At 48.9% G+C, this 18,851-nt stretch overlaps 1 protein-coding gene across 3 annotated transcripts in view; it reads right to left on the bottom strand.

The window, feature by feature from the left end:
• Herc4 (HECT and RLD domain containing E3 ubiquitin ligase 4) overlaps positions 1-18,851 on the bottom strand; it is a 127,456-nt gene that overhangs the window by 37,594 nt on the left and 71,011 nt on the right. For all 3 annotated transcript variants that reach the window (XM_077680945.1, XM_077680948.1, XM_077680953.1), the window contains 3 exons: positions 7,150-7,199; positions 6,099-6,143; positions 837-896 (listed from right to left, as the gene is read on the bottom strand). In XM_077680945.1, the coding sequence (XP_077537071.1) occupies positions 837-896; positions 6,099-6,143; positions 7,150-7,199 (155 nt within the window). The remainder of the gene's footprint in view (positions 1-836; positions 897-6,098; positions 6,144-7,149; positions 7,200-18,851) is intronic.

The following is an 18,851-nucleotide window of genomic DNA, read 5'->3' as shown; positions in this document are numbered from 1 at the left end:
ACGGCAAGAGCAAAAATGATGCGTATGCCCTGGCTGAAACAAGTCATGCCGGAACAGGTAAACGCAAGTCCGTTATTGGCAAAAATGCCGATGCAAGAGCAAGCAGTAGCTCCACGTTTTTTCCTGCCTCTGCAGTTCCTTTGATCTTACCACCAAGTGTACGTGGCATTCATTTTCAAGCATTGTGTGCAGAGAGGAAGAATCAAAACGAACCTTATGTGCTCTTTGCCAGTCATGACCTAACAAAGCAAACAAATGCTGGCGGGTGCCATGGAGGATTCCACAAGATAAGCCCAAGAAAAAAAAAGCGGGGGGAGCCGGCAACGAAGCAAACCGGTTGGCAGCGGAATCAAAATGAATGATGACTATACCAAACGACACAGGAAAAACAGGAGAAAAAACAAAAACAAATGACCAGACAATGCGGTGAGCACCGTGATAGACATCAATAGCAGAGACCAAGCCGGAAAGAAACGAGAGTAGGGAGGGGGGCAGTGTAGAACAGGGGTCGGCAACTTTTAGAGGCAGAGAGCCGAGTTACATGAAGCCGACAGTGTGGGAGCCGGACAACAAACTGGGGGCGGGGGGAGGGGGAAGGGGCTTTGCAGGCAAAGAATAAAAATTTGCGAATTGACAATAATGTACAGTACTGGAATAGAAATCATGTTTCCTTGTTTAGTTTTCTTTTTCTTTAAAGTTTGATACCAGTGCAAAGAAAGGAAATGAGGACAAAGATGGGGGACAGCGCCAACTGGAAGCCATCTTTCTTTGTCCCTGTCTAACCCCATTTGAGGTGCCATGCCGGTCTTTGGGAACAGGCCCTTGGTTCCACTCACAGTGTTCAGCTTAGCCAAGACATCCAGGGCCAGCTTGAGGTGTCCATGGTTCTGCTTCGTCTGCAACAACAGAAACCCTTGCAGATGTCTGCACTCTTGCACGCAGAGAAACGCACTCGATAAAAATGCAAGCGCAGAGGACAAGAGCATTGACATTTGGCCCCGAAACGCCCATGTTGTTCATGCTCTCCTACATTACACACCTACTCTGTACGCACACAATGGCCACAAAAGACTCAATTTGGCTACTCCCAGGCGAGTAGCACATTAGCAGACATGCAAAAAAGTCACTTTTGTGTTTTTTTCTCTTTGAGTGTACTACTATAACTTACTCAGCTTAATATAACTTGTACAACTAGTATACTGAGTTGTTGAGGAAATATGAAGAGCCTACGCCAGACTGCTCCAACAATTTAGCCAAAAGTAAGGCAGTTCCCCGTGGTCAAAGTCTCACAATGAGCACAACCAAACAAGACTCGTGAATTTGTGAATTTATTGAACCGTTATCAATAGCTGCACTGTGAAGGCCAACATATGCAAACCTTTATATCAGTATTCAGTGGAGGTCTGTAGCTTTACTTCAATAGTTGAACTACAAAACTCAGATGTTATCTCACAAATTTAATCTGGTAAGTTGCTCTTAAAAAAAGTAGAGGAGACAAATATTGCCCCCAGTCAGAAGGGAGGTGAAATCCAGATATCATGGCATGAAAAACAAGCTACTAACATGACACAGTGCAAGCAGCTGATTATTACTTGTAGAACTTAAGATTACTACTTCAACTCTCTGCCTACACATGGCAAGCTAATCCAGCTGCTGCTGTGAGTATGGAACCCTACTGAAGTTGAGTGCAGTGAGCTGTGAGACTCATCATGCCACTTGAGTGATTTGTGGTATATCAGTACACTTGGCAGATGTGTTTTTAAGACTAAGAAACGGCACACGAAGTGAACAAGCACAATGATTACCACTTTTACGTTATGATACTTGTGAAGTTTGTTTCACTGCACAAGAGCCATGAGAAGGATTTTTGCCTGCTTCAATAGGTGATGACCCCAAGTGACCCCACTGTCTGCTCTTATCCTCAGGTGCAGAAAACCAAAGGCCACGAAATACTTGTGCACCGCACCTTTTAATCAAGATACAGTGCAACCTTGTTACACGAAACTTGATGGCACCAGTATGATATGCTCTACTTATCAGGAATTTCGCTCAACAAGAGTAGTTTTCGCTGAAAAGTCCAATTCTGAAAAAAATCACTTTTGATGATGATGTTCAGTTAGGGAAGCAATTTTCGTTAAAATGATTTCCCTTTAACGAGGTTTTGCTGTACTTCCTTATTAAAACTTATTGCCATATAAGGTGGTATGAACATTGACGTCAAATAAACGCTGTTGTGTCCCTGTAAACTATTGCAATACACAACAGCCACTTATAGTAAACCCGGTTTTAACAAAATCCTGGCTATAACAAACAAATCTTTATTTCCCGTCCCCATCTGTATACTTGCAAGGCAATTTCAGTCCACTTTAACGAAAAATTTTGAAGGGCCAACACGAATATAACAAATAAAACTCGCCAGAAATGCGTCAAATTCTGTGCAAAACGGCTATTAAAGTCAGACAAAGCTAAAATAAACAGAAATTAAAACAGAGCTGCTGACCCACAGCGCGCAGACCACGCCTCGAGTGGGCGCATAGAACGGAGAAAAGTGAGTCAGTCTCAGCTCGCAGTGCGGAGAAGCGGGATGCTCCACAGCAAGACACGCTCTCAGCGTTTCTCCATGGAGCAATGCCGCCGACTAATCATAGAGTTCGTTCACTGCTGGTTCTAGTTCTGTAGTCCCTCCCTGTTCATGGCACTTGCCGCTCTTCCAGCGTTTGCGTGTCCCTCACCGAGCATCGGCACATCAACAGTGAAAAGAAAATTTGCCGTTTCTCTGAGGCCGCGCCCCCCATTGTGGTACGTAGAATAAAAAAAAACTAGCGTTCTTTCATTAAGCGACCTAGGTGCGGTCGGCTCACAATCTCGCTATCTCCATACCTGCCCTGCTCCTTTCTGTTGATGATTTTTTGCCGCAGCCTCAAGGAAATTGTATTCATTGATTTGCCACGCGAATGCTCTCCTGACAAATGGAGAAAAGGAGTCGCAATAGATGGCGGGGTGAACGAGGTGGTATGTCCCAGCAAGAGCTCTACAATACGTGTACAATGGCAAAAGTGATTTTATATTGAATCTGAGGATATACGTTTCATTCCTGCACAAAAAATGCCGAGATAGTTATGATCAGGGGTGCACAAAAGTTGGGTAACGACGGTACAACATCCGTACGTAGGCAGCGCCTTCATAATCATTTTTATCTTGCCTTTATTTTAATGTCCATCTATAGTGAAAAATGGATATAACGAACTGATTTCCATCTCCCAATGCGTTCATTATGCGAGCTAGACCACGGAGTAAGATAAGGAGGAGTGGCGACTGTGGCCAAGAAAAAATCATTTGCGAGGGACAATAATGTCCCCCGCAACCAGGCGCCCAGCTTTCACTTAGCTCTCTTCCTCTTTCGCGCCCCTCTCGTCGTTGTGCCTTTGTACATTGCTCTCCCTTTCCTCACTCTTCGGAGCATATTCTTTCCCTTCGCCGTGACATCTGTCTTCTAAAATGTCAAACTCTGCGCGCAATCACGACACGCGCGCGGAATCTAAATCACGGTGTGCGGCCGCAATGAGCGGCGAGGTAATCGCACACCGCCATGTATGTGACGACTGCTTACCCTCTAACAGGGAACGTTTAGTCTGGAATAATCAAGGCGGACTGAAGAATATCGTTATAACCGAGGAGATCTAAGATGAAATTGTACAACGACAATTTCGGAAGAACCACACAAGAAATGAGCCAAAGTGATATCGCACACTGCAACATGCACTCAGCCTGATTCGGCTTACGGTTAAGCAATACAGCACAAAAATCGCTCTTTTTTGGTCACCCGCTACCCTGCCGCGCGCTTAACGATTTATGCTTCTTCTGCACACACGCAATGTATACATCCGCAGTCGACATAGGCGTGCGGCAATGATGCATACAGTTCCACCCAAGAAATTTACGGCTGCCACCTTGCCATGAATATGGAAAGGTGCTGTCAGCGTCATTACATGAGCAAAGAATTTTGAACGCTATCTTTGCTTCAACCCGCGTCGTAACTTACAGCCCGATGTTCACTGTCACTGTGCGGTCGTGTAATCTTGTCGATGCCGCCAGTGCATACCGCCAGATGCATTGCTGAACAAAGTGTTCTGATGACCTGGTTTGTGAAAATAAAGTTGTTCTAAAATAAAGAGCGAAGCCAGATAATGACCTATATTGCGTCATAAGAAGTGCTTGCATGTTTTCTAAAATTACATCTAATTTGAAATAAATTAAAATAAATTAAATTAAATTTGTAACATGCGCTGAATATACACCTGTCTTATTATCTGTCTTATTAATGGCGGCATCGACCCCTGCATGTCGTATCTACGTGTCGTAATTAATAGCTGCACAACCAGTTTAGGGGTCGCAAGTACTCAGAAAGTACTCAGAAAAGTACTCAGCAAGTACTCAGAGGTAGGGGGAGAAAGCAAGTGATGTGTCGAAGAAGTGTGGAACATATATTGGTACTAAGCAGAGTTGTGATACGGAAACATTTCTCGAATCGTCCCCCGCGTGCCCCTGGTGTGGTTGTTTTGGCACTACTCACAACTAGCCTGAATTGATGAAAGAAGCAGGTGTTCATGCAGTTCAAATCGTTAAGTTGATTTGAAACTCAGTCTTGCCTTCAGAAGCACCTAGCCCAAATCATCATTTTTCAAGCAACACTCCACGTTTTACGTGCGCTCTGCACCAGGGAGCAAGCTGCTTTCAACTGTGTGGATGTAGTTATCTGGAGCGCTGTGCGCTATACAGTAGCGTGGTATGCAGTACTAGCAGTACGCATAATCAATGCGTGCTGTCGTATGCAGATCCAAAAAAAAAGAACAAAAAAAGCTTGGGGCTACACCCCTGCGTGATACAAGCAGAGATACTGAAATAATTCGGCATGTGAACTCCCTGTGTAGCATTCATTCCAATTTTGAGCCAGCAAGTTTAGTTTACAAGTGGTGAGAAGGTGGAGGGCACTTTTAAAATCGCTATTTGTTAGAACTAGTTGGCTTCTGTTGGCTTTTGTAATACACGTAGCACACAACAGAATTCCCATTCGTCAATTTACAGAATGTAGTGACGTAGTGCCATTCGTGGCCCGAAGTGCGAAAAAGGAAGCGTTTCTCTAGCGGCCAGATGTCTGAATGTGGTCTCTACATTTCGTATTCCCGGTCTGCAAACAAATCCTTAAAGTATCTTCGCCGTACTACAATTTAATTCCGTCGCGTACTGGTTACCCAGGAGGTGCTGTCGAACCAGTTAATCAGGCCCACAACGGATGCGAAGCTGCACCAAACGAATCGCCTCCGAAGCAGATGACAAATTCAGCCGGAATGCGCCTTGCTGTCGCGCCCCGCGAACTGAGCAGCTCCGAAGCACGGGGACCGCTGCGCCATTCGTAGCGCCATCTACATTGTGCTCCTTAGGGAGGGACATTAAGGGCCCGTTGGAGAGAGCGAAGTTGGCGCTCCTGTTTATCTTACTCCGTGTGCTAGACTGTAATGGTTTTCAGGTTTCTACACGTGATAATTTTGCACTTGGACCACCAAAAAAACTGACCCCGATTGGTATCATTACTGGTCTTTTTTTTTTTTTAGAAAACTCAAAGCAGGAAGTGCCAAATAGGATACCTGTGAATAGAAATGAGCTTGGTAAAAAGCAGTCTGCTTAAAGGTATCGAAAAAATATTCACAGCTTTGAATGGCCACTACGTGATACACGTACTGAATTGAATTGCACAAAATAAAAAGAAAAGTGTTATATTGGCATACTGGAGACCTACATTCAAATTTAGCCCCTGGCATCTGAGGTACTGCGGCCACATTACGCTATATTATTTTGGGATAAGCTCAGGAGCTTAATAAAATCATGTGAATTCAGGTACTTTGAACTGCACCATGGCTGAGAACGAACATTTGTTCCTCACGCAAAAGCCAGAACACACTTGGCAAAAACTATCCACACGTAAAGCTGCGTCATAGCTGCGCCAGAAAGGTGCAGCTATGATGCAGCTTTTTCTCCCCTAAAAAACAGGATGACTTGTAATTTATCAGAAACATCTTGAGCCAATCAAATATACGTACCGGCATTAGACGGGACAGAACAAAGACCACACACTCCTTAAATATCTGAAAGAGAGAGGAAAAAAAAAATAATAATAATCAAATCCCCTTTCTTAAGCGATTAAAACGCGAAGCTGCTTCGACTGTGTCAGAATGGTGCAATCGGATATACCTACATCGGCTTCATAATTCGAGGAACCCAGGTTCAATTCCGACCACGGGAAGCATCTTTTTTTTTTAGGCGCTTGACGTGCCTTTACTAACATCATCATCATTTTGTGAAACCCATTCTGTAAAGTTGGCTTTCCTGCAGTGCATCCTGGCACGACATCAGTGAGGCATAGAAAGCTTTGCTCTAAAAAACAACTCAAACTATACTAGGTAATGCTACCAAGCTCAACAGCTGCTCCAGTTTTAATGCTCAATGAGGTCCTGTGTACATGCAACACATGAAAAATGCTCATGGACACATGATCAAACGAACAGGCGCCCCAAGTGCTGCACTGCTGACTGTTACTTTATACCAGTGGTCGGCAACCTGTCGAGGTGGAGGGCCGGGTTGCACGAAGCAAATCGGGGTGGGGGGGAGCTTTTATTTGACGGGTGCAAAGAAGGGAAGAGAAGACGTTATCTGGCTAAGTGTGAAGATGGAGGGAAATGCCAACTGGAAGAGATGTTGCTTTGTTCCTGTCTAACCCCATTTGAGGCGACAATTGCCCCGTCAGCTTTAAGGTAGATAGGAAGTGACAAGGAGAGGGGGGATCTGACATCGTGCTGGGGGCCGCATAATGCTTCCCCGCAGGCCGCAGGTTGCCGACCCCTGCTTGATACGATAGCCACTCTTATAATGACTGGACAGTGTGCACCCATAACTGAACAAATGCAAGTGTAATGCTAGATCAGCTTCATTTAGAAGCCTGACCGGGACCCTGATTGTTCTTTGATGTAACAAACTATGAGCATGTGCATGTGCAGGCATGTGTGTGTGGACGAAATCACTGACCTATATATTCCCCCAAAAGTGCAAATAATAGCACTACGTAGTACCAAACTGATCAGGCAGGGTGCTCACCGTTAGTAGGTCTTCAAATTGAGCTTCAGTCAAGAGAGACCACCATTTATCTGGGAAAAAAGAAATGCTTGTACGCTTTCTGGGAAGGGAAATCCTGAAGAAATCACTCGCACATTTAATTAAGCCTACCGCTCTTCCTCTGAATAACAACAAAAAAAAAAGCGCTGCTTAAATAGCTTGCAAAGAAGCACAGTGTATATCCCTGTTGTTATGTGACACTATATTTGCTAAGCATGTTCACTACTTAAAGGAGCCATGAAGAGAAAATACAACTTCGTTTAATTTGAAAGAACTGGTATTCAGTATCTCACTCAGCTCCATTACAGCCACAAAAGATGTTTTCTTAACGAAAAAAAGCAAGAAGTATTTAAAAACTTTCAAATTTTGCGCCACAGTGACGTGTTATGAGCAAGAATGACGTCATACGGGCCAACAATAAAACACAATTTTCAGTGCGTTAACTGCACGTTAGCATTCAAGTGATGCGGTCAAATGGAACTAGAGGCCCCATTACAGACGTCCAGTCATGTGTCGTCGCGACAGGTCAGTTAGGCGGCGGCAAATCGCACAAACAAGGTTCCGTGACGTCATATAAAAGTTGCGGGAAATTGGCTAGGGGGTCGCGACTGCTTCACACGTTTTCTTGAATATCTCCGTTATTTGTTCGAAGATTGCGATGATATTGGTATCATTGTTATAGGGACTAAGCAGTCTTTCTAATAAACCCAACTTGTATTTGGTCTTCATGGCTCCTTTAATACACGGAGTACCCTAGGGAACTCTGGAATAATAAATGGAGCACCAGCACACCCTACACCCTACGGCGCGCTCTGGTAACTCCACTAAAATACATGCTGAAAGTAACTTTTCTGGCAACAAGGTTTGTAAAAAACGTCTCTTGGGCTGTACACACTGCACTTTTAATTATTTCAATTGCTATAATCAGACAATTGGCTGTATTTACAATGGCTGTATTTGAATAAACAAAGCTTGGAGCTTGGACTTGCAATCAGAAAGGGGGAAAAAAAGTACCAAGGGGAAGAGGCGGACATTTGCAGCTTGCTGCATGATATTGATAAGGAATAAATGATACACTCTGGTGCAAGGGAGGCAACATTCTATGCTCCTTGTAGGAGTGCACCGAGGAGTCTGGTCACGACCCAAACACCTCAGTTAGCCTACACCTCTGCCGACATCACTATCTTTGCCAAGTGCTTAGCATAATGCTTTGAGAAGAGGAAGGTGAGGAACAGTGTTACGTGGCAGAGGTACTATGTATTCTGGCACATGAGGTGTGCAGGACTGGCTATAGATGAATTGAGACCGAATGTAATTTCGCAGTGTGCACTGCCATTTTGTTTTCCTCCCTAATGGCGTGAACGACCAGACCATACCTAGAGTGGCAAATGCTGAACACTGCGCTTGTGTCCCAAGTACGTTTACAACCAAGGCAGAGACTGGCAGCAGAATGAAAATGTGAGCTCAGGCATTAAGACAACAGGAGTGCCTTTTTGAGACCGCGATATGCCCCGGTGTTCTCAGATTGTATCCTGCCCAATACGCGTGTTCCCCTTCTCCTTCTCATAATATGAAAAATGTACCTCTATGCCATGAAGTAATAACTGTTAAAGGTGTTGTGCCACCAAATTTTAAGTCTGTAAAAAGCCTGCTGTAGGCTTTCTCTGTATGCAAGGACCCTCAACACGAAGTGCCGGGTACAGCAAGCGCTTAATATATATTTTAATTCGCTTCTAAAGAGTACCTAAGGATAGGATAGGAGTAACTTTATTAAATGCCGGCAACCGACGGTTTAAAGCGTCGTGACGTAGGCCAAGCGTCGACCGGGGTTATGCCCTACTCTGCAATGCCACAGTTTGGCCCGTTTGTGGCGGGTCGTGAGGCTTGTGCTTTTCGAGCGCACCCCGGGCCTGCTGGACGGCCCATAGTTGAGTGTCCTTGTCTGTACACTGCACTGCACTTTGAAGTTCGGGCGGGTATGTCCTGGAGGTAGCTTCGTTCGGGAACCTGGCACAGTCCCACATGATGTGCCATTGGTCCGCCGGAACCACTGAGCAAACACTGCACACATTACTCGGATAGAGTTCTGGGTGAAGCACGTGTAGAACTGCCGGGGCGGGGAGGGACCCGGTCTGTAGCTGCCTTAGGATGACGCCCTCCTACCGACTGAGTGTCGGGTGGGGAGGCGGCATTGTCCGTCAAGCTAGGCGATAACACTTAGTCACTTCACCATAACTGGCCATTCGGTCCTTGGTTTCGAACCACCACACGGAACGGTCACTCTCGGGGGAGCGGAGGGTAAGCGCTCGCGCCGCCGAATGGGCCGTCTCGTTGTGGTTCGGTGAAGATGCACACTCGCCCGCGTGAGCGGGGAACCATTTGATACGGATGGTGCTGCCTTGGTCTTGGAACTTGAGCTTGGCGATGATGGCAGCCGCCGGCGAGCACACTCGCTCGCCCCTTTGCAAAGTTGCACACGGCGTTCCTCGAGTCGCTGAGCACGGTGCGACACTCGGTCTCGGAGATCGCCAGAGCGATGGCAACCTCCTCGGCATCTGTGGCGTCTCTGCACCGCACGCTCGCTGCCGTCGTTTTGGTGCCGGTAGCCGCCGCAACGACCACTGCCGCAAAGCCTTCCTGTTGGTATTCCGATGCGTCTACGTATCGGGCGTGGGGGTCTTGGGCGTGTTGCTCGGTGAGGGCCTTGGCCCGCGCCTGCCGCCGTTCTTGGTTATACGCAGGGTGCATGTTTTTCGGGATGGGGTCCACGCGGATGTGGGCCTGCGCCTCCTCGCTGATCTCACACGGTTGCCGCCTGGGAGCTCGGGGGTTGTGACCTAGGGATGCCAGGATACTGCGGCCCGTCTTGGTGGTAGAGAGGCGCTCCATTTGCGCGGTGAGCTGCGCCTCGGATATTTCCTCTACGGTGTTATGGACACCGAGTTGCAGGAGCCGAGCCGTACTTGTGGTCTCCGTTAAGCCCAGCGCCGTCTTATAAGCCCGTCTGATCAGCGTGTTGATCTTGGTCCTGTTGGTGACGTGCCAGTTGAGGTAGGGCGCAACGTATGCGATGTGACTGATCCCGAACGTCTGGACAAGGCGCACGAGACTGTCTTCACGCATGCCCGCCCGTCGCGTCGAGACTCGGTGTATGAGCCGGATTGCGTCCATTGCCTTGGTGGTAAGCTTGGTAATGGTCTCGTCGTTGCGGCCGCTCTTGTTGAGCAGGAGACCCAGGACCCTGATCTTGGAAACCTCGGGGATGCGTTGCCCTGATGCTGTCACGATCTTCATGTGATCGCACTCCCTAGGGGGAGCGCGTTTCCGCCCCGGTCAAAGCGGTGTGAGGACGAACAGCTCGGATTTGGCGGGCGAGCAAACTAGGCCGGTGCCTTCAAGGTGCTGCTCAATGGTGGTAACCGCCGCTTGCAGCTGTTGCTCGATGCTGGCGTCGGTGCCACCGGCCGCCCACAGGGTAATGTCGTTGGCGTAGATTGTGTGCCGGACGCCGGTCCCCGCCAATGCCCTCGCTACCCCGATCATGACGAGGTTGAAGAGCAATGGCGAGATGACCGAACCCTGCGGTGTACCCATGCTGCCGAGCTTGCGTTCGGGAAGCTTGAGGTCTCCGGCGTGCAGTTCCACCGTGCGGTTGGTCAAGAAGTCCTTGATATAATTGTAGCTCATTACCCCCATGTTAAGTCTTGATGCTTGTGCTAATATGGCTGAGTGTTTGATTTTATCGAATGCGCTTTGTAAATCAAGCCCCAGAATTACTTTGCTGTCTTGTGTCTTATTGTCGATGATTTCTTGTTTGAGTTTGTGGGGATTCGCTTGACCCCGTTTTCTCCTCCCGCGAGCGCGACCTTCGAGCGAGCGCGATCTCCCGCGCCGCCGTGACGTCACCTCGCGGGCCGACGCGCCGACGGGCTCCAACTGCCCTGCCGCCGCTGTCGCTCCTCCTCGCCCGGGAACCTGCCTCCTCTCCTCCGCGCCTTAAAACCGGACGCGCCCGTTTCGGATGTCTCTCTCTCTGCTCTCTGGGCTCGGTCGCCCGGCCGTGCCGCCGCCGCCGCAGCCAAGCAGGCGCACGGTGGCCACGTGGGTGCACCACGCGGGGCCTACTGACGAGCCGGCCCTGTATTCATCAACGACGAAGTGGAGGTACCAGAAGAGAGGCGCGGTCGGCGTGGCGGAGGACGAGCTGCCGCCGGTGTTCCGGGGGCGCACCCTGCCCGCGACCCCGTCCCTCGTCGGCCCCACGCCTATGGACACCAGCGTTCCGGAAGGCCAAGCTCCTCTAGTCGCCCTGGGCCCGCCTGGCCCCCTGGTGCCTCCTCCTGGACAGCCCGCCCTTGGCCTTCCTCCGGCGCAGGTCGCGGCCATCGTCGAGGCCCTGGCGTCAAGCCAGGCTTTCGCCGCGGCCATCGCGGCGCGGGTGTTCGCAACGCCCGCTTCGGCCGCGGCCGAACTCGACGAAGTCGTCCTCGCCCCCGGAGGACCCAACGACGAATAAAGTGTAAGCGCCCCCCCACCTTTTCTGTCCGTGTGCGTTTTTGGGTGAAGCCCGGCCCGGTCTGGCCAGATCGGGCTCGGTCTTGAGGAGGGGGGGATGTGGGGATTCGCTTGACCCCGTTTTCTCCTCCCGCGAGCGCGACCTTCGAGCGAGCGCGATCTCCCGCGCCGCCGTGACGTCACCTCGCGGGCCGACGCGCCGACGGGCTCCAACTGCCCTGCCGCCGCTGTCGCTCCTCCTCGCCCGGGAACCTGCCTCCTCTCCTCCGCGCCTTAAAACCGGACGCGCCCGTTTCGGATGTCTCTCTCTCGGCTCTCGGGTCTCGGTCGGCTCTCTCGTGAGCTCTCTGGATGCCTCTCTGGCTCCAGGGACACAGAGAGGAGATGGAGGATAGGGGATAGGGAACGCGAGGGGTCGCGGCTCGTATCGCACCCTCGCCGCCCACGTCCAGGGGAAGGGAGTCGGATACCGGGGCGCTCCATGCCCCCGGCTGGCTCGTCTCCTCCCCGCCGCGCCGGCCGGTCGGGCGCTGTTTGGCCCTGACCGGACGCGCGTCGGTACAGTGTAGTTCTTAACCCGGCCTTGGCGTTATTATGCACCGTACAACTGGGCCAATAAACCCCCAGGTTCGTCCCGGCCCCTTGGAGCCTGTCGTCGCCTGTGTCGGTGAGTCGAACCCGTCGCGGCGTCTCCCTTGTGGATGCCGCGTACCTCTCTGGGGCATTTTGGATGGGTCATTTCCGGGCGTCGAGCTGACATCGTCGCTCAACGTCTCTAACAAGGCTAGCCGGGGTCGTTTGTTGTCCCGTAGCCAGACCCAGTAAGCCCACAAGTTGTAACATGGCGTCTTGTGTGCTGAGTCTGTGCCTGAAGCCGATCATCGTGTCTGGATAGAGGCCATCCTTCTCCAAGTATTCCTGCCAACGTGTGGCTACCACTAGCTCCAGCACCTTGCCCACGTAGGACGTGAGCGAGATGGGACGCAGGTTGCCAATATCCGGTGGTTTGCCCGGTTTCGGGATCAAAATCGTTCTTGCCGTTTTCCACTGTCTGGGGAGCTTGCCCGAACGCCAGCATTCGTTAAAGTAACGGGTTAGGGACTCGATCGATGCATCATCGAGGTTGCGTAGCAAAGCTCTTCTGGAAATCGGGACCCATCGCTAGCGCCACTAACCATGACGTCAGTGAATTGCCAGCATAATAAAGTTTGTGACGTCACACCACGTTAGCGACTCGAGCGACGTCAACGTGAACTCCAGTTACCACAGTTTCTTTGGTCGCATCAGACATATCCCCAGTGCACTTCCTTTCCTTTTCACCCGAATCACCCAGTAGTAGTAGTAGTCGTATCAGACACACTAGGCCGACACGACGGCGACGACAACGCGACAGCGACGCCGACGAGTCGACAAACCATCGCCCAACTGCTGAATTGCCAGACCGCGTGGTCACACTACGCCGACGGCGACACAAACACGTCGGCCGATGGAAAGTCCCCGTAGTGTGACTGACTCGCCGACCGAAGACGCCAACAAAACCGGTTGCCCGACTGGCCGCGCAACTCGACGCCAGGAATCGACCGAGAAGCGAACACTGCGCACCGACAACATTCGTGCCGCAATGAATGCGGCTCTATTTTGTTAGTTTCTGGAGTGTAATAAACTCAGTAAAGTCCATGAAGCTCATACAACTCAACACTAGCGCTAATGCAATCCGTATTAGGCATTCGACGCTTCGGCCGTGCTCTTCGGCAAAGCCGCTACCCTGGAGCTGCAAACTGCAGGCATATGCGTGTGCGATCGGCTCGCCTGTAGAAAATATAAGGTCAGTTTTGTGCAGACGAAGAGTTACGTAGGGTAATTTGGGTAATAAGAGATCAATATTGGCCAGGGTTTTTAACGTAAAACGTAAAATCAAAGTACGGCAAGCACTATCCCTACAGTGCAAAATCGCAGTGGCAGCCGGGCACACTTATTTTTGCGAGCGCTTTCGCGAAGGAGCAGAGTTGATGGCGACAAGCTATTGCGGGGGCTTCGCAGAACCTTGATGCACAAGCGCTATTTAAGAAATTTCAGTTTACCAGTCAGGAATTCTGTAAACTAGCTAGTAAACACCGACGTACGACTCGAAGGATGGGTTTCCATCTATTACACCGGCTATTTCGCAATGAGACGCTATTTGTCCGGTGGCGCAGTGGTCTCGAGCGTCGCGCCCGCTCGGGTCAACGTTGCGGGTTCAATTCGCAGCGGGGGAAACTTTTTTTTTTCTTTTCTTTTTTTAGCGTTTTTTTAAGGGGCATGGTTTGCATATCCAGTTGCATTTCCATGATTTGCACATCCATGGTTTTCATTTGTCTGCATCCGAGGATGCAGACAAAGAGTCCGTGTCTCAGCTGTCGCGGCTTGACATGACGAGTCGGCGTGTTTACTTCCGTGGTGAAGCACGTGTGTGCGGGAGCAGACGCCGCAGTAAAGTCGCAGCATACCGCAGCGCCGCATGGTAGACACACGTGGCAGAGCGTCCTCGCAACACTGTGACGTCACTGCTTGAATCGGCGCCCAGAAACCGAAACCGAATCCTGTTTACATGAATCGTGCGATAATAAATTTTTTACTCAGTATATGTGCCTGTGAGTGCATGTATCATGCTTTCTAAAGAAATATAAAACGTTTGCAACAAAGAATGCACAAGCAACAAATTTGGTGGCACAACACCTTTAAAGGGAAGCTGAAGCGCTTTCCAAAAAATTTGAGTTAGATTAACAGTTATATAGTTTCTTGCGCGCTGATTCCGAATATCACATTGAAATTTATCGTACATAAGTCCAAATAGCATTTATCTTGCAAAAAGCGCGGCCCCGTTTGAAAGACGCGCGCTTTTCGTCTTTTGACGCCCCTGATTGGTTGCGCCCGCCATGACGTCAAAGGAGGACACCCTTCGGCCGCGCGGGTTGTCGGAAGCATTGCGAACGATCGCACGGTTGCCTTTGCGGCAATTTAGCTTGCAGTTTAATTTTCGCACATGACTGGAAGTTTGTTTTATAATTTCCCGTGCTGTTGGTTTGGAGCTTAAATTTTATTTACCCGACAGAGAACCCCAAAGCAGTGACTGTGACGTCGACTAGTGGGTTCCATCAAAATATTTTTGAATTAGGCAACCAGTATAGGGGGATTTTATACCTTATGTTAATATTAGGTACTGCCTTAACTGTTTCTTATTATACACAAAACCATTTATGCCGAAGAATAATGGGCGTTTTATAAACAAACAATCTACCAGCGAAAAGCACGTACGTGCACTGCGCGAAAAAATAGCATTCATGCGCTGTAAACGTATATGCGAGACACATCTTGCCGGTACACGCATAAACCAACAAGCAGACTCTGCTTCCACATTTCCTTTGTTCGTTGTCGCCCACCCCAGCCCCGTTACTCATCCCCGTACACAGACCCACACGCGCGCGGCATTTCGGCAGCGGCGCTACGGCGCCTCCGCGATTGCTAGCTGCATTTCGATGAGTGGCGTCTTACTGCTTGACATGCATTTATTCTGAAAACACTGCAGCATACTAGTGCCTGCTCAGCATTATGGGCTGTAGTAGGGATTGATTTTCGCTTGTGCGTTGCGCATTCTGCTACAATATTACGGCCACCTCGTTATAATTAACAGACCAGTCGGACAAGGCAGTTACGTTGTAGTTACGTTACTCTAGGTAACAATCACCAAACGTTTGTGATAATGAATCGTTGGCCTGTTTCAGCATTTCTAGATTTAAGCATTTACCGCGCTAGTCGGACAGAGGCCGTATATTTACTCTTCGCTCCTAATTTTTTTAGTATCATCATTATATATATCACCGACTATCACTGGAGCACACTTGAGGGTCAGTGACAACAAGTGCTTGCCAGGTTATAATATGAAGCCACACGGAATCTTGGGCAAAAAATTAGGCCCCCGCAGTCAACACAAATTATGGCACGGTGGTGGTTCGGAGTGGTGTTTTTTTTTAATTCCAGACAAACATAACCTTATCGTGACATGTATACTTGCAAAATAAGTAATCTGGTTGTCTTGGTTCTTTTACTTTGTAGGAATACTGTTTACCTCTTAGCCGGGAGAGAACTTCTATCAGGATTGGCCCCTTGTTTTAGTTTCGCCAAAAAAATTGTTTTTTGAACACTGTCCTGAGCCCATAGGTAAAGAAAACCGACGCGTTTAACGAAACAAGTATTTCCTGAACAAATGTGACTTGGTTTCTGGAATGGAACGAAACATCCCCGGCCAAAGTACAGCAGTATTCCCCATCCTTCCTAAATCTAGAATCTAAAATGAACATTCACGAAAAAAAAAAAAAAAAAACCGCATTGGAGCGGTTTACAAAGTATTTAACGTAGTGTAGTATATTCTCTGTCATCAAGCACAGCCACCTCGGCTGTCGCTTCCGTATGTTATCAAGCATCCCGGCGTTGCATTATTCTGCTTAGGAATACGGCATGATAACGTATGCCTCGTTTGGCGTTCGTGCATACTTTTTGAACACGAAAATTGTACAAATGAGTGCTATCAACCACAACAACAAGTATCATTCACAAGGAAACACGGTGAAAAGAGCATGGCCGAGGCGGCCGATCCGGCCGGAAGTCCAGGTATGACGTTTTTCAGCCGGTTTTCGTCCGCGCTCTTCGGTCTTCCGGCATCGCGCGGCGAGATGGGGGCGGGGCATTGGGCCACTTTTGTTTGCTCAATGCGCCGTTCTATTGCATGTATTGCGAAAATATTTCGTACACATGAACTATTCAATGTGTACTTGCTGCTAGTCAACTTTTCTTTTAATTCTAAAACCGCTTCACCTTCCCTTTAAGTAGCAAAAACTGGGTCTTTTTGAGCAAATGCACTAGAAGCAAAAACATGCCGGTGTCTGGTGGGAAATTCGTCAGCGTTCTGCTTGCAGAGGCCACTGGGTGCGTGCTCTTCTCCTGCCCTGGGCTCCCCTGGTTCTGCTGCAGGCCTGACAGGAGTTTTTTGAGAACTGGCCTACAGACTGCAAACACTGGTAGATTCGAGACCCGGTGCAGGATATATGCTTTTAGGTATGGACATAGTGGCTGGCATAGCTGCAAGATCCAATTCAGGTTGCCACACAAAGACCTATGATCAAAGCGCAATCTGGTGGTGGCGCCTGCAGATTCTTCCTTGGCTCCACATGACGCCCCAGGTGGCTGTAATGACGACACTAGCACTGGCACCAACGTAAACACCAGGGCACTTAAAGGGGTCATGCAGGCAAAATGCAAGTTTGTTCTATTCGAAAGATTTCGTGTTTTATAGTGCCCCCAGCGCTTGTCTGGCAGCAAACGCTGCCATATTCACTGAGAAATTTATCAATTTCGGTTAAAATTTTGATTCTCCCGCCAAATTGTGCGTTTTCATGACGTCTGCCATGAAGTCACAAGGATGGGTATTCAAATGAACTTCCAGTACATCATTAGGCTCTGCAGCTTTGTTTACCATCATTCCCATAATTAGCCATGAAACATTGTCCGCCGTTGCTTTGTTTTTGATTGTATTTGTACCTGGCTTATTTTTGTTATGGTACAAAGTAATAGTTTCGTGAAACATGTGGTATGCTCAACAAACAGGGTCTTGTAAGAAAATGTCATTTATCAGGGGTGAGACAGCCCAAAGAGATTTGGGAGCAGTTTTCGGAGCAGCAAAATTTCGATTTTGGAGCAGAAGCAGCTTGATTTGGAGCAGGTAGGGACATTTAATACATCGTCTTGTGAGCTTAAAAAAATCACAATTTCAGCAATTTGAAGGGTCAAGTACACATTCCAATCAGTTTTGAATACACGTACACTGAAACAGCCTTACGCGAAAGAATTTTTAAAGAGTATCAGAAAGTTCTAACTGTACTACCTTTTTCCTAACTGGTGAGATTGTGTTGTGGCTGTACGCAACACTGACAACAAAACTGCCGTTAACATTATCAAATTTAAGGCCTCTGCAATTGTGGCGTGTTTTTTACCGTTTCAATGCTAAAATTATTATTTTTGTAATCCCAGGCTGCGTTGTACGAACGAGTGTAGTCACGGCAACAGTTGAGCAACTTCGAGCTAACGGTCGCATGCCTACCCGTTGCAGTCCGTGGGGCGCACGTCCACCCGGTGATCATTTAAGTAGCGTTACTGTTTAGCCACCTAGTTCCGGGCATTAAATTTCACTTTGCATACATCAAGTGTTATTAGTCGCGTGCTATGGCAACCATGCAGTCCTGCAGCTATTGGGAGCTGCCTGGACAGGTCGCGGCGCCGCAGCGCCACCCGCAACTTTCGTGCCGACCGTTCCCTCCCGGGCCGAGGCTCGCGATCGCGCTTCGAAGCATAGCAACACCTCAGCATTTTATAACACCACAACGAGCCAAAAAGTTGAATTCACGAACCCGAATTTAGACGCACGCACCGCGTTTCGCACTCAAGGACAAACCACGCCGAAGTCGTAGGCCCCACATTTCAAAACTTTTTTTTACGAGCCGCGCAACTTCTCGTAATCTCGCACCAATCTCAAACCATGTCCCCTCGTTAACGTCACTGTTCAGGGCCACAGTTGATAGAATGAAGAGACTGGAACCCAGCTGATAGCGTAAAATAAACCAGGGAAAATATCGGCGATGCGCAGTGAGCGCGTGACGTAGGCAGTAGCAGGCAGATCAGGCGGCGGCCATGTTTGTAGCCACAGCGATGCCTAATCGGGAAGGCCGTTTCAGCGAACCCGGACAGAAAGCCAATCGTATTTTAGAAGCTATCGCTTGCTTCATTTCTTCAGTCTTTCTACTTTTGCCATTTCTGTGTTTGCAATTGACCGCCAATAAAAGCGGTCACTGGGATGCGGGAGGCTTTCGTCCCCACCGGAACTGACATGAGCATCAAAATCCGTGCCTTTCAGGCTCTTTTGGAGCAGTTTGGCGCAATTTTCGCAATTTTCATGCTTTTGGAGCAGCTTGGCGCAGGAAAATGGAATTGTATCAAAAAGGCGCAATATGCGCAGCTGTCTCACCCCTGCATTTATGCCAACTGGCCAGTGTTGTGTAAGACAACTCCAAAGTGGCGAACTGCTGTGCAGCTAAAACAAGCATAGTACACCCAGTACAAACACCAGTGCGCATCGGTAC

The sequence above is a fragment of the Haemaphysalis longicornis genome, unplaced genomic scaffold (assembly GCF_048455015.1).
Source record: "Haemaphysalis longicornis isolate Haplotype H1 unplaced genomic scaffold, Haemaphysalis longicornis Haplotype H1 scaffold_1, whole genome shotgun sequence".
NCBI classification, from domain to species: Eukaryota; Metazoa; Arthropoda; class Arachnida; order Ixodida; family Ixodidae; genus Haemaphysalis; species Haemaphysalis longicornis.
The sequence above is the reverse complement of the archived record's forward strand: the minus strand, read 5'-3'. Positions and strand labels throughout refer to the sequence as shown.